General features: G+C 34.4%; 1 protein-coding gene across 2 annotated transcripts in view; it reads right to left on the bottom strand.

The window, feature by feature from the left end:
- The window catches only part of CCDC53 (coiled-coil domain containing 53), a 37,602-nt gene extending 21,734 nt beyond the window's left edge, over positions 1-15,868 (bottom strand). Inside the window, exons 1-5 of one of the 2 annotated variants that reach the window (XM_004675752.2) lie at positions 15,755-15,868; positions 15,106-15,204; positions 8,273-8,338; positions 6,583-6,690; positions 2,810-2,920 (exon numbers count right to left, since the gene is read on the bottom strand). In XM_004675752.2, coding sequence (XP_004675809.1) covers positions 2,810-2,920; positions 6,583-6,690; positions 8,273-8,338; positions 15,106-15,204; positions 15,755-15,805 — 435 coding nt within the window. In that variant the 5' untranslated portion in view covers positions 15,806-15,868. The remainder of the gene's footprint in view (positions 1-2,809; positions 2,921-6,582; positions 6,691-8,272; positions 8,339-15,105; positions 15,205-15,754) is intronic. The other variant, XM_012735207.1, reaches the window with a different exon arrangement.

Genomic DNA, 15,868 nt, shown 5'->3' with positions numbered 1-15,868 from the left:
GAGATTTCTTTATCTTATTCAGACAGAACTGGGGCACAAGCCAGAGGAGCAGGGGTGGTGCTTCACAAGAGACAGAGTGGGGAGCAGAACAGGCAGACTGGGGAAGTACACTGCTGAGGGGAGCAGTGGGCGGGTCAGGAGAGGTCTGTGGCACCATGTGGTCACCTCCGGGGCCGGGGATTGAACTCGCACTGAAGCAGCTGAGCTGGCTTACAGTGCTGTGTCCTAACCTGCTGCGCCACCAGGGAGGACCCCAAAGAAGTTTTTTAAGTGATAACTATGATGACACTAGAATAATTGTACATATGGCAAAATTCCAAGTGGGCCATCAGCACCAAAAAGTTATTCTTAGAAAGGTTCACTTGGGGTGTGTCCCTGGTGGCCTAGGGGTGAAGTCTAGAGCTATTACCTCTATGGCCTATATTCAATCCCCAGCCAACAAGCTGATTCACATGGCGCAGCAGACCTTTCCTGTTTCACACACTGCGTCCCTCAGCAGTGTATTTCAGTAGATCTGCTTGCTCCGCTCCCCACTCTTCTCTGGTCAATCCTCTCACCACCTCTCCCTACACTTCTGGTGTATACCCCAGTTCCATACCATGCACACACGCACAGGTCCATATGCCTGATCAAAGGGTTTAAAAAAAAAATAATTTTTTTTTAAAAAAAGGAGGGCCTGGCCCTCCTTGGTGGCACAATTGGTTAGGATGCAGTATTGCAAGTTGGCTGCTGCTGCTTCAGTGCCAGTTCAATCCCTGGCCCCGGAGGTGACCCACATGGCACAGCAGACCTCTCCTGTCTTGCTTGCTGCTCCCTTTAGCAGTGTACTTCATCTATTTGCCTGTTCTGCTCCACTCTGTCTCTGGTGAATTCTTGTAGCCCCTGCACCTCTGGCCTATACCCCAGTTATGTATACAAAAATAAATAAATCTTTAAACAAACAAAAAAAACTACAAGCCTATGAGTAAGAATGACATGCTGGCAAAAAAAGGACAATGGAAGAACTGGAAGGTAATTATTAAGAAGAGAAATATAAACCAATGGAGATTAAATCCAATCATCAAAAAACAGTGTGTGCACATGTGAATGTATCCATACACTTGTAAGTATATCTGCACAGAACCACCCTGAAATTTCAAAACAGTAAAACTTGAAGATTACTAACACTGTTGGGATGGAACCATGAATGGAAACTGATCTGAAAGGGATGTTTTACAACAGAAACCACCTAGAAATCTACATAACCATATATATATATATATATGGATATTCTTGAGTTTGGTAAAGGAATCCTAAGTGAGGCTAAAAGGAAATAGTTTGTATTATCAGATGTAGCATAATTTTTGGTCACCTGGCCAAATGGAGGTTTTATTTTTATTTATTTATTTCTGTATAGAAGAACTGGGTAGCAAAGGCCAGAGGTGTGGGAGCAGTGGGTGAGACAGGAGAGACCTGCTGCACCACGTGGTGCAGCTCCCTTGCTGGGGACTGAACTCATGCTGCAGTGACTGCCTGCCCCATCATTGTGTGACACTTACCCCCTTGTGCCACCAGGGAAGACACTTGCGCTGAGTTAGAAAATTAGAGATAATGTATCAAGAATGTAATAAGTTATCCTAAGATGTCTTTTTTCTAATATTTCAGGGCATCCTTAGAGGTATTACCAAGTTAATTTTCCTACTTTCTAATATTATGTAAGTCAGGCAGAAAAAAATTAACATAAACAAACCTTCTAAAGTCATTCTGAAACTTTTGTTTGAAACATACACATTTGATAGTCTATATATATTAAGCTTAGTTTAAATTTTCCTGGGTTCTAGTTTTAAAAACATATTGATTATAATTCATATTCAAACTAGCTTTAATTTATTTTTACTAATTAAAATACTTTATATATTTTCATCTCAAAGTCTGGTTTAATTTTGCCTAAAACCTAGAGCCCAGGGCTTTGACTGTAAATGAAGAATTTTAATTTTGAAAGTGACAAATACACTTCTCTGACAGCTAAAAAAAGTACTTTCTTTGTCTTCATTGTTACCACAGTAGTTTCTAACTGAGCCAATCCACTCTTTCTGATTGCCAGGCAGTCCTGGTTTTAAAATTATTTCCGTGATTAAATAATGCTAGGGGCAGCAAACCTTAATGGTTCTTCTTTAATATTAGTACATTTTCTGCCTGATAAAACTGCACAAGAACATTAATTTTTGGATGAAATGATAGGCAGCTAGTTTCTTCAATCACTGCAACAGGACTTCCTATTGGAATGAAAAGAAATCAACTTCTGATGTTATAGGCAACTGAAAATACTTCTGGTATTATAGCATGCAATTATTTCTTAGAAAAAATATGAATTCTGAAGTCATACAGTTCTAAAAGCATTGCCTTACATGGCTAAGAAACTTATGCTATTTTCTATGAACCTAATTATTGACAGATGAAATTCAAAATTAAAATACACCAAAAAAAAATCACTATTTGTGCTAGCATATGAGAATTAAACTAAAGCCATATGATTTAGCATATTTCATTTTTGATATTTGCAATGATGACTGTGTAAAGCAAAAAACTTTTGTGTAAATCTACATTAAAGGCATGTTAGTGTGAAGTCTGAGAGATAAATTTTAATTAGAAATATTTGACTTCTGTTTTTTTTTTTTTTAAATCAGGGTATTAATTAAACATGGGAATGAAAAGTAGAAAACTTGGTCACTCTAGCAGTTTTCGCAGATTGAAAAAATAACAAAGAAATCTCCAGGGTTAAGAATTTCAAATGGCTGCTAGACAGAGAAGACAGACCAAATTAGCTTACCACTTGAACCATTTTGAGATATCTGGCATATCTTGGATCCTTGGCTACAGTTAAGATATTTTCTGCTGTTACTTCACTTTCCTGTAGTCCATGGTCTTGTAAACTGTTCTGCTGTAGAGAGTATTATGTGTAAATCTTTAGACAATTCACAAAAGGGGTCTATCATGTTACTTAAAAGGGATGTTTCTTTTTATAATTCTAAAGCAGTAAATACAGAAAAAAGAATATTCTAAATTTAAATACCAATAATTTAATTATGGGATATATATTTACAAATACTTAAAGGCTACACTTAACAGTATCACTATATATTGTTCCTTTAAAAATGCAATCTATTCATAGCATTAAAAATATTACGATTTTGCTTTACTTATCTCCAGAGTATTAATATAAAATATGAATTATAGGTAGACATGTTATATTAGAACTTTTAACAGTACTTATAAAATTACTTAGTTTGTCAATTGCTCAATTCCAATTAATTGTGAATTAATTTTCTAGGTTTACACCATCTATACAACTGTGACTTTCTTATCAAATAGTCTTATTTTAAGTGGATATTATTATTCTAACATCTTAGAAAGCAATGTCCGAAGAAACTGGAAGAGAAGCCTATTTCTCACAGAAAATTATGTGCTTTTATATATTTCATTACTGTTTGTACCATTATTGGTAACATTTTCTGTAGAGTAAGATTAAATGTTAAATATTACATATAAAAAAGAATACCTAGAAAAAAAAGGCTTTATCATATATATAGTTCTGATTCCACATGGAGTTCTCATTCTGCATGGTAGTCACATGTTAACTAAAACTTGTCTGTTTGGGAATTCTTATTCTAAAGTGCAAAGCTAAGACTGTCTGTATACAGTTCTTGATTTTTCTATGAACCTGATCTTTTGGAGGGCTTTTTTTGTGTGTGAATTCTCATTCATTATCTGTATACTAGCATTTAAGAGGAATTTCCTTAACAGAATGACATCAGTTGGATGTCTATATTCTATGCTGTACTATAGATAAAATCAAGAAAAATCTTTAAATATTCATATTTTAAAAAATATAAATGTGAATTATATGTTAAGGGTTTTCCTCAGATAATTCAAACGTAAATTAAACCTTTTAAAACTCTGAAGCAAATAAAGCATCCAAAAATCCTTTTGGTTTCCTAGGATTATATAAGACACTCTTAAGCTACAAAAGGGAGTAAACATACATATATTCATCTGTAAAATACAAAAAGTCCAAAATACTTAAATAAAAAAATTCAAGAAAGACCCAAGCATATATTAAAAAAATATATGTATAGTAAACTCATACAATAACACAATCAAGCAAATGATAATTACATACAGGTCCAATGTAACTCAAAGACAGCCATTAATTTTTGCATAGTGATGAAGACCTCAACAAGGTTTAATTATGTTAGGTCTTACACATTTTTGCTATTTGAATTCTCTATCATATTTCTCAAATGGCTTTCATTGTATTCTCAAATTAATCTTAATCTGCAGATTACTCACTATTGTTCTACTGTGAGTAATGATAAGATCTAAGCCACAAAATAAAAATTGCAGAAAAGTCAATATGCAAACCTGGGTCTTTGACTCATCTATATATTAGAGACTACAATGAACAGATGATTTTTAAAAAGGATATGATTATCCTTTATCTGATAAGTTGATTGTAAGTCAATGCAAATTCTGTGTTGAGCAACACTTAAGTCCATTTCAAAACATTTACACAAAATATAACAGCAACAATAGAGAAGAAATAAGATAATTTGAATATTAAGAACATTAATTTTTAACTAATTATCACACTTTACCCACAATTTTTTTAATTCAGAAAGATGAAATTTCAAAAATTCTCCAAATGAATTAATGTACAATTTTAAACAAAAGATAGTGACATATATAGCAGGTCATTCTGAATTTTAGAAAATTTAGCTATGATTATTCTTAATTAACTTCTTGAAACTCTAAATAGGCAGAAGTAACACAACTATACACATTTAACAAAATAAAATCAATATTCAGCTAGACTGGTAGTACTTTAAAAGTCCAAAGAAATACTGCAGCTAGTATACATTGATTCATAACTAGTAGAGTGGAACACTTTAATATTTCTTACACATAATTGCTTCAGAAAAGGGGTGGTCCGTATTGAACTGAAATTTATAAAGTTCAACTCTTCTATTACATTTGGATGTTTTTCTGTATATTCATCCCAGTCATCATCAGAATGGAACTTGCTATATTAGTGAAAATTGTTTTCTAATATCTTGTTGTTTAGTCAATGGTCATCTAATTCAATCTCCAAACACATGCTATTTAAATATACAGCTCCTCCCATAATGCATTGCCCCATACCAGTTCAATATGCTTAATAAATTTGACACAGGTGCATAAGACAGTGGAGAGTAGTAACAGCCACGATTCTTGGCTTCAGATGACCTGTGTTAAAATTCCAGCTCTCAGAATGTTGTCTTACTTTCCACAAGATATTAAAACTTGTATGTACCTCATCTGATAAAATGTAAAGTGGAGTTGATAATGTAGTATTTATTTCATAGGCCCATATGAGGATTAAATGAGTCAACTTATGAAAAGCACTTAAATGCCTTGCACAAAATAGGAACCCTGTAGGTTTTAGACATATCATCAGCACCATCACCATCATCATCACCACCATGGTCAGGATCTAAAAAATATCCTGTGTAAAGTCCTCCAGGTAGAAATGCAGGTTCCATACAGACAGGGAGTCTACTTGTTCAGTATTGTCTGGTAGACAACCATTTTAATAATTATTTTATTCTGAATTTTAACTTATTGAGGAACAAAAGAGACTTTTCTCAAATAAGGAAGACTTTTAAAAATAAAATAGAAAATTTAAATTTAATTTATAAAGAGTATAAGTGAATATTAAGACATAAGAACCAAATAAAGCCAAATGGAAAGTGTAGCCTTTATTAGGATGCTGACTTGAACAAATCAACTCCCAAAACATATTTTTTAGGCAACTAGAATTCTTAGATTAGTATCTTTCAAATTTTAAGAGCCTAGAAATCACCTTTGGATCTTGGTAAATTGCACATTCTGACTCAATAGCTCTGGAGCAGAGCCTGAGTCTTCATTTCTAACAAGCCACAGGTGATGCCCATGTTGCTGGCTCCTGGAGCCTATTTTGAGTAACATGAGGTTAGAAGATTGAGGGAATCAGTATTAATTTACTGTATGTGATACAGGCATTGTGGCTGTACAAGAAAATGTGAATCTTTTTTCAGAAAGCTCAAGGAATAACAGGGGTGAAATGAAATGAGGCTCCGTCATTCACTTCGGTATGTGACAAAAAGATAGTTAATGAAATTGCAACAGAATCTTAACTAGTAAATTCAGGCATTGGAATATTTAGTGTACTATTTTATTTTGGTGTAGTTTGAGGTTTTCATAGTAAAACTTTAAAAAGTAAATTTCTCGTAAGAGTTTATAAAAATTTCCATAGTCACTTGAAGAAAATAATTATGCTCAAAGATTTTTCTTACTGCCATGTAGGACAATTTCCCTTTTTATAACAAAGAAAATATTAACTTCAAAAAGTTTCTCAAAAAATATCAAACAAGCAACATTTTTTTTCAAACCTCATTTTCTATGTTAAGTTTTTAAAATATTATTATTCAAAGTTTTACATTTTTATTTAACTTTTTTCTTCAAATCTGCTGCTTAATCTATTTGTCCAAACAAGATTTACTCATTTCTTGGAACTTAAATACTTACCTGTGATTGCTCTAATGAGGTTTCAGAATGTGAATCATTTGCCATACTGGGGGCACTTATAGGAGATACTTCAAATGTGACATCATCAAGGCCTGGAATAGATGACAACTAAGAAAAGAAAGTGTTAATTTTGGCATATGAAGATAGTATTAGTTGCTTAAACATGACAAGTTTCCAGGTGTATTTTAAATAGCTTTAATAAAGTCTGTAGAAATAGGTTTATAACATTTCACCTTTATAATTTGGAATTCTCCATGCCATAAACTATTCAAAGTGACAGGCATGTATAAATAAAGTATTTTTTGAAGAACTTATTAAGTTAGCCTACACCCATTCTTTGCCCAGAAATTTTTAAAAGATAAGGATCCTAATGTAAAGGATAAGCTTCAGAGTCAGTTCTGCAGGTTAAAGTTATGAACTATGTGAATTTATATAAATCTCCCCAAGCCTTTTAGTTTTCTTACCTGTAAAGCAGGATATTAAAAATTCTTTGTAAAAAAAATATGCTTTATAGCATATTTTGAATTATCTGAGAAATAACAAAGCTTCTTTACAACTTCGTATATCTAGCCCATTCCTTTTTTTTTTTTTAATATATATCACTGTTACTAAAATGTTTTATTTTAATACATAAAAAAATGGGCATATTGCTAGTGGCTAAGAATTTCAGGATAGATTTGCAAGAACCATGCAAACCTTCCTTTCTGATTTCATTCTGACATCAATGATACATATTTGTTGAATGTTTGGCTAACATTGGGGATTAACTCTATGGCCATGGAAGTAATTTAAAGTAAACTTGTTCATATTGTAACTTAATTTGTGACCTTGGATTACCTAGACATTAAAATAAGAAATGCTCATAACAAAAAATAATGAAAAAAACCAATGATAATAACAGCTGAGGCAGAGATACTCACTGAGAACTGTTGAGTGAATACAGTACTTAGCACAGTGGCTATGGCCCAAATAGTTTCAAGTGAGTATGGCTTCTATGGGTTATTCTGAAAATGTTCAAAGCCAGGACCCTAAAATTGCTAAGTTTGAGAAATATTCTGCAAGAATTATAGTGACTCAGGTCTACAAGAAGAGGTATAAACTTTCTGAGGCTAGACATTTATGTTACTTCCTCATAGTATTTTTGATATAAACATAGTAAAAAAAAAGTGTTTCCATTATTTTACAAGTAGCAAATATACAGATCTGCAAGCTTTCAAATAAAATACCTTTCTATTTTTCCTAGTTATCATTTGTAATTTCTGACATCACAACTGGTATTTCTTCATTAGCATTTAAAATATTTGCAAATGAAAAATAGTCAACATTTTCTCCAAATTTTTCTCTGGAGACATCTAAAGTGTTACATAATTCTTTACTATGTTATCAAGATAATTATGAAATTTTCATCAAATGAAGTAAAGTCTATAGTAGTTCAATATTTTAACATGTCACATTATGCTTCTGACTAGTACAGTGAAACAAATTAAATTCATAGGCATTAAATAGACTTACTTAACAGTTATAATGAACATTATGTCCTCTGTAATGGTAATGAATTTTTAAAAAAGCACTGTACCCCCTTCATGGGTGGGAAAGCTAAAATGATTTTATTCCTACAAAGTTAAGTATGGCTGAGAAAGTTGATAAATGTAAAACAAAGTCTGCACTATAAATTATTCTAAATACAAACCTTTGCATCTAAAATATTGAGAGTTGTTTCAATTTGTTGGATACGAAGAGAAAGTTCTGCTAGTTTCTGGAAAAGAAAGATTAAAACAAATGATGATTAAAACAATCAGCTAACAAGGATAACAAAGGACAGATTTGAAAATAAGAAGTGGTTTGAATATTTGTAATTTTCTAATATATTATTCCCTTATTTAAGGACTAAGAATAGGAACTAAGGTATGTTATTGCCTTCACTTGGCTGCTTTGTGATTATTTTTGTATCACTATTGTCTTATGTATCAATTGGACAAATTATATCTATAGATAAGTTACATTTCCAGCCTCATCAAATTTATTGTTAGAGCCATAATCAATCATAGGAACAAGAAATGTAAACTTTTCCCAGAGTTGCCATATCTGCAGTGCCCAGAACAGTACTTAATACTTAATGGAACTTAATTGTTTGTTGATGAATAAGTAATTCTTTGTAGAAAACAATAATAAAAGTCATCCCAGACTGCCTGGAACAGGATCATTTTATAAATGACTTGAACACAATTAGTCCAAATTCAAAGTTTTCAAGCATGAGAAGTAAAAAGAGATGAAATTAGATGAAAAGTAGTTCATGTTGACAAGAAATAAAACATAGGGAAAAAGTTAAGAGTATTTAAAAAGCAGAAGGAACCAACCTATCAAAATCCAAGATAAACCAGAACCACCAAGAGTTTGCTATGCTCTAGTTATTCTACAGAATTGAGTTATCCATATATATATACACACAGAGATAAGTAACATTATAAAGTACGGTCTATGAGAACACTTGTTTGAAACTCTCTAACTCTAACCAATATTACTCTCTGAGCCAGAATCTGAGAGCAGTTTACTAGCGGCAGAATTGCAGTACTCTGCTTGCTGGGATATTATCACAATGCTGAATAACTCACAAGCAGAATTTTTCACAAGTCAAGAAACTGTTGTTCTGCCCAGATTTGGAGGGAAAAAACTGAGCCACTGCAGAGTAATTAGCACTTCTTCACAAGACACTTATTTTTAAGATGGGCAACATAATAGCGTAACTTAATATTTCAAAGATTTTGAAATAAAGTATTTAATGGCACACAAAGCTAAGCTTAACCTTGACTTTTAGGATTTGTGCACATAAAGCTTTTATGTAAATGTAAATATAGGTTTATAAAAACAGGGATGAATTCCTCTCCAAATTATAGTAGTTTTCTGAATATGGAAATTAAATTTTATTAAATATAATCAGTCTTTCAACTCACCAAAGAAGCTAAATTGCAGAAACCCTACAGAAAATTAATTTTAAGTGAATAATTCCTAACTTAATTTAAAAAAGGGATACACTGGTTTGATTAAGTGAACATGGAAAAAGAAACAGAAAGGCAAATTAAAAATTAACTTGTTTTAATATACTTATATAAAAGTACATTTTATCATAAAGCTGAGCATTTATTTTACTATGCTACACTGTATATGCAACATATTAACTGAAATACCACATCAAATCTATGAGGTAGGAACTATTATTACACTATTTTTAAAGATGAGAAAACTGAGTCTTCATACGAATAAAATAATATGAACTCAAAGAACTCTAACCCCAGATACTATTTTTGAAGTGATTCTATATTGTTCTGAAAGAATTTTACATTGTTAAAACATGATGCCAGGGACTCTTGGTTATGATGATGTGTGCCAATGCAGCATATCAATTGTAACAAAGATACCACAGCAGGAAAGGTGGGGAGTTAGGGAAACTCTGAGCTTTCTGCCCAATTTTGCTCTGAACGTAAAAGTGTTCTACAAAATTATGCTTGTTAATTTTTTTTTAAGTGACCGAAAATTCTCAGGTATTACATAGATAAAATTTTTGCTATTCAAAGGGATTAAATGATAATCCATTTCTCACTAAGATACTATTCTAAAATACTAGGAATCCAATTTTTCTGATCAAATTTCCTAAAATAGATGCTGTTTATCTGGAATTATTTTAAAAATTGGTATTAAAATGTTTACATGGTTAGATCATAAGACTAAATTGTCCTTAAATGGGGCCTCAATGATTCATACAGGATAGGCCAAGTACCAAAGTACAAATCTTAGTAAATAAGGGATTAAAGATGAAAATGTTTATTTGGAAAACTACTTGTTGAGAGGGAAGATTAAAGAGGCTTAGAGGAAATAAGTTATGCTTCCTAGAGCAGTTATTCGTTCTCTCTGGATCTGATTAGTTTGATATGTCAATCTTTTGCTCTGGCACTAATTTTAACCATCTCATCTACTGCAATCAAAGCTTCACTAACATGAAATGTCTTTTAAAGATTACATGAGTAATTTATTCATGCAAGACAGGAAGGATACTGACATAAACATCAATATATTTTAACTTATGATAATTTATTTGAATAGCCTTGATATTTCAATTAATACAAAGCATAATGAAATCTAAAACAATTGTAATTTAATAATAAAGACTTGCTACTTCTACTGGTAACCAAGTCATGGGTTCAAAAACCTGATTTTCATTTATTAAATTCACAAAGAATACGTACAATTTAAGGTAAGTGGCAGATAAAAAGGTTTTTCTGCTCAAGTTGATGTATTCTAAGATCAGAGTAATTATAATTTTTTTTGTTTGTTTCAAAATCTGATCAACAGTTTTCCTCTGGGCTAGGGAAGATTTTTATTGTGAATAACTTTTAGTATCCATGGAAGTATTGTCTTTTCTGGAGTTGGTTTTTATTATCCTAAAATACTACATGTGTTACCTGTGTCATCTAACAAAGTTTTGATAAAGGACATACTCTTGTATCGAAATTTTCAGTTTTCCTAAAGCATTTAGTTAGTTTCCTTTAATTCTATGCATTTTATGCAGTTAAAAACACATTTGTTTCACTAGAATGCCAAAAAGTCTATGGCACAATTAAGACCTGCTTTACAATGATAACTTAGAACAATAAATGTTTTTGAGTCTATTCTATATAGAATGCAGAACAGACGCTGACTTCTACACACTAAATAGGACTAGTACTCCCCACTTGAGTCAACTAAAAAAATCTCTCTATACATTGCCAAATGTCCCCTGGTTTGAGAACTACTGTTCTAAATTATGACTATGGATAAAGTTACATGAATAACTGTCCCTTCCGCTGAAAGTTTTGGCAGAGAGGCAGTGGAAAGGTAGTAGTCTCTCACATACACTTAACCATCCTCTATAAGGACTTAAAACAAACCTGAAAAATTTGGTTTGGGACAATAGGCACATTGATAAGGTATCTGTAATTTGTCAGATAAGCTGAAAATATATTGGTTCATCACTCACCTATGTCCAACGTAGTGAGTTTTATCAAAGTGCAAGTGAAGACAAAAGGAAGAAAGGTGGAGTTAATGGTAAAACATGGAAACAAAAATAAAATATTGTGGTTTTTCAAGGTTGTACATGAAATAGTTTGTATATCCAATTCTCTAAGAGTAACTGTATTTTAAAATAATGGTGCTCCTGCTATATCACATTGGGTTTTGTATTCCCTTGAAGCCAGAAAGGGAAACAATCAATGGTTTTATTAAACTTCACCTGACATTTAAGCCTGGCAATCATAAAAACTGCAAGCGCTATTGTAAAAGTTACAGCAATAAATAGGGTTTTAAGCAACACATTACCTGGTTGCAGTTTAAGTCCAATAGTGGACTTAAAAATTGAATGGAGAACATAAATAAGCGGCATTTTTTCTATATTTAAAGATTTTAGTGGCACAAAGTGGTAGGACGCAGTACTGAAAGCTAGCCACAGCCGCTTCAGTGGGAGTTTGATCCTGCCAGGGAGGTGACCCACATAGAGCAGCAGACCTCTCCTGACCTTCCCGCTGCTCCCCTCAGCAGTGTACTTCTTCGATCTGCCTGTTCTCTCCCTACTCTGTCTCTGGTGAGTCCTCTCACTGCCCCTGTACCTCTGGCCTGTACCCCAGTTCTATATGAATAAATAAATAAATCTTTAAAAAAAAAACAACAACAACAACACAAGATTTTAGGAATAAAAAAAGAAATAGTTTAGAATGTTAAAAAAAATTAACCCAGTTAAAATTTAGCTACTTACAAGTCAAAGTAAAAACAACACTTCTGATAGCCCTGTTTACAGAATACCCCTGGTGTTAAGTTTCACTATAAGATAAAACTACAACTCAATTTATCTGTTATATGCATAGAACTTGCACTGTGGTCCCTCTACCCACTTCCTTTTAAATTTGCATTCCCACTGGATCATCTAAGATTTTGCTGAGCAAGGCCATAATACAAATGCTTACTAAGGACTTGTGAAGGAAAGGAAGAAGTGCTCCTAGTACTTTATAATTTTGGTCCAATTCATCTACTTTCTTTTATCTAGTCCTGGTTCCAGTTACTAGAAGAGTTAAAAAGTAACCTATTATCCAAAAAACAGTTTTTAAAAAGTGAAATTCTTCACAGAATACACTTGCAGTTTTTTATTAGAGAACTCTGAAGGCACTATTAGTGATGAAGAGTGTCAGCAATTTGTTTCAAATGCATTTCCGGATTTAGTTGGGACTGAAGTCATTACAGTTTGGATTCAGTTAAAACGAGGATTATGAAAAACAAACATACATAAAACAAAACCCCAAAAAATAGATTTGTTTTCCCCTCTAATTCACTTCCAGGTCAAGAAATAACAGCAGAGGCTCTTTTTTTTTTTTTAGGAAAACATCGTTTTGGTTCTCATTTAAAGCTTTAACCAAATAAGGATTACAGATGTATGAGGTGTTATTAATAAATTACAACCCATTTCAGAAACCACACTGACCTTCATGGGGAGAAAATGACATCTTATGTCCATGTACGTAAATTAGATCCCTGAAATTTTTCATATCAAAACAAAAATATTACATCAAATGCACATGCTTAGCAAAAAAGAGAATCCTAATCTAAAAAAAATCTTGCAATAGCTATAAATAAGTCATTGCTGGGCCTCCTTGGTGGCCCAGGGGTTAAGTCACAGCGCTCTCAAGCTATCATCAGCCACTGCAGCATGAACTGGATCGCAACCAGGGAGCTGATCCACAAGGAAGCCTCCAAGACCTCTCCTGTCTTGCCTGCTGCTCCCCTCAGCAGTGTATTTCAGTAGATCTGCTTGTTCTGTGTGCCCCACTCTGTTGCTGGTGAGTCCTCTCACCTCTTACTCCCTGCCCCCACACCTCTGGCTTACACCCCAGTTCTTGCATGCATAAATTCATAAATCTTAAAAAAAAAAAAAAAAGGGCCCTCCCTAGTGGCACAACGGGTCAATGCACAGCACTGCGAAGCTGGCAATAGCCACCTCAGTGAGTTCGATCCCCTCAGTGAGGTGACCCATATGGCACAGAAGACCTCTCCTGTTTTGCCCACTGCTCCCCTCAGCAGTGTACTTTGTCCATCTGCCTGTTCTGCCCCTGGCTCTGTTTCTTGTGAATCCTCTCACAGATCCTGCACCATCAAATAAATCTTAAAAAAAAAAAAAAAAAAGACACTGCAATGTCTCAGTTGTAAATGACAGAAATAGTTTTCAGATCATAAAGTGCAGTGAGACATTTTCCCACTTTCAGTTAACAAATCAGAGTTGGAATCCCAGCTGTTACTTTTAGTTGTGTATGAAAAAGTTAGAGCAGTGACTGCAGCTTAAATATTATACACTCAGTATATACTGGATAAATGAATTACTAAGCCAATGATTTAAACTTCTCTGCATTTCAGTTATTGTATGTATGTAAAAGAGAGATAGCTAGACTGTCTTCAAAAGCCTGGACTGTGAAAATTAAATGTATGTGAATCACTTAATATACCACTGAGACCAAGCGAAAAGGCTACAACTGACATTAATATCCAATAAAATACTATTTGCAACCAGTGAATTATGGTCAAAACAGATTCCTATTAAGGAGAAAAATTTAATACACAATCTTCCAACTTCACGGGTTTCTGGTCCCCCACCTTTCTCTTCAAGAATAACAATAGGGACCTAGTAGTGATGCAGTCAGAACAATTAGGGGGAAAGTTGAGAGGGAAAGAAGAGGGGAAAAGATGGAGTCAAGAGGTTCTGAGAATTCATCAGCAGTAAGTGGGTGAGAAAAACAATTATTATACTTGATCTGCTCATCAGTAAACAGTTAAGCAGTAAACAGCACTCTACTCCTCAGGCAGTTGCTCCTCTCTGCTAACAAGCCTGGAATAGTTTCTCTCTAGGTACTTTTCCTACTGTAATATAAAACGTGAAGGACTAACTCCTCGGCTTATTGCCTTTTAGTCTGTCCATTGTATGTATACCCCAGCAGTGGTACAAGGTGAAGTCTTTCTTATACTCATTTTCAAGCCATGTTTCCCAGTTTCCACCTAATTCTCTTTTTCTGCCTTAAAAAAAAAAAAAAAAGGCAGGGATCCCTGGGTCTAGTAACTCATCCATAACTGGATACTTAATCCTTCACAAGTCAAGTATAATAATTTTAATATAACGTGAAACAATGTGTACTTAACAATGTAAACCTTTGGGATAAGAGAAACATAGTTACAAAGTAAAATGTTTTCAACTGAAATTCTGGAGTTCCTTTTTTTCTCGTTAATCACAATAAGCCTTACTGGACAACAGTATTTCACAGACACCATTAGAAGTACTAGGATTGCGGGCAGCAGAATCAGTGAAGATTTAAAATTTAACAAAACAATTGGGTGACATGTGATTATGATATCTGCATATTTTACCTAAGGCCTTGATTCAGGTTGTGCTCATCTGCCACCTTCTGAAGTGCAAGGGGATTTCTAAATTGCTCATTAAACCAGTATTATAGGACCTACCTCCTCACAAACTGTAGAAAAGCGGTTGAGGAACTGTACAGTGTGCACCACAAATTGGTTTAGAAATGCCACCGTTCTTTTCTGTTGAATAGCTGGCACCTGTGTTATGTAAAAACAAAGATGATTTGAACCAGGAGGATCGTACACCATGAAGATCCTTTGATGTCAGTATTAAAGGGGTGTTTTGCTGTGTAATATGAGTTTCTTGAAATACTGTGTATAGTAATTAACTTGTTTTCCTCACCGTGAGGGTGGGGTGTCCCAGAACGACAGAAGCTGCGGAAAAGTTTTTGAGAGTGGACTCTGGATTTATAAGTATGGATTTTGCAGCTAAAAGCAACAACCACAAAAAGCACACAAAAAACTTGCAGGCGGAAGAAGTGACTGGCCGCTTGGCCGGCGGGCCACCCTCTAGCCCAGACTCGTGACATGGGGAGCAGAGATTGGGAGAGGCACACTAACCCCTTCAACATCTTGGGAGGCGCCCCCTTAAAACTCCATTGTGGGCCTCTGCCTGCCAAAGCCGACACTACGGAGGCCCCAGCCAGGGTCAGGGTGGACTTGGAGACGGGGGTCGCCCTGGGAGCCCAGCATCCCTTCCCCATCCTCCTCCCAGCTCGCCGGAAGTTCTGTTCGGTCTTTTACAAACCTTGGTCAGGTCTATGCCTGACCCCATGAGAGGAAGCCCGTCCTCATCCATGTCCTCAGCGGGCGGGGAACCCAGACTCACCCACAAGCCCTCCCCTTGGGGTCCGCCCAACCC

This window comes from Condylura cristata, unplaced genomic scaffold (assembly GCF_000260355.1).
Source record: "Condylura cristata isolate star-nosed mole 26May11 unplaced genomic scaffold, ConCri1.0 scaffold00004, whole genome shotgun sequence".
NCBI classification, from domain to species: Eukaryota; Metazoa; Chordata; class Mammalia; order Eulipotyphla; family Talpidae; genus Condylura; species Condylura cristata.
Note: the sequence above shows the minus strand (reverse complement) of the source record. Positions and strands in the feature narration are given on the sequence as shown.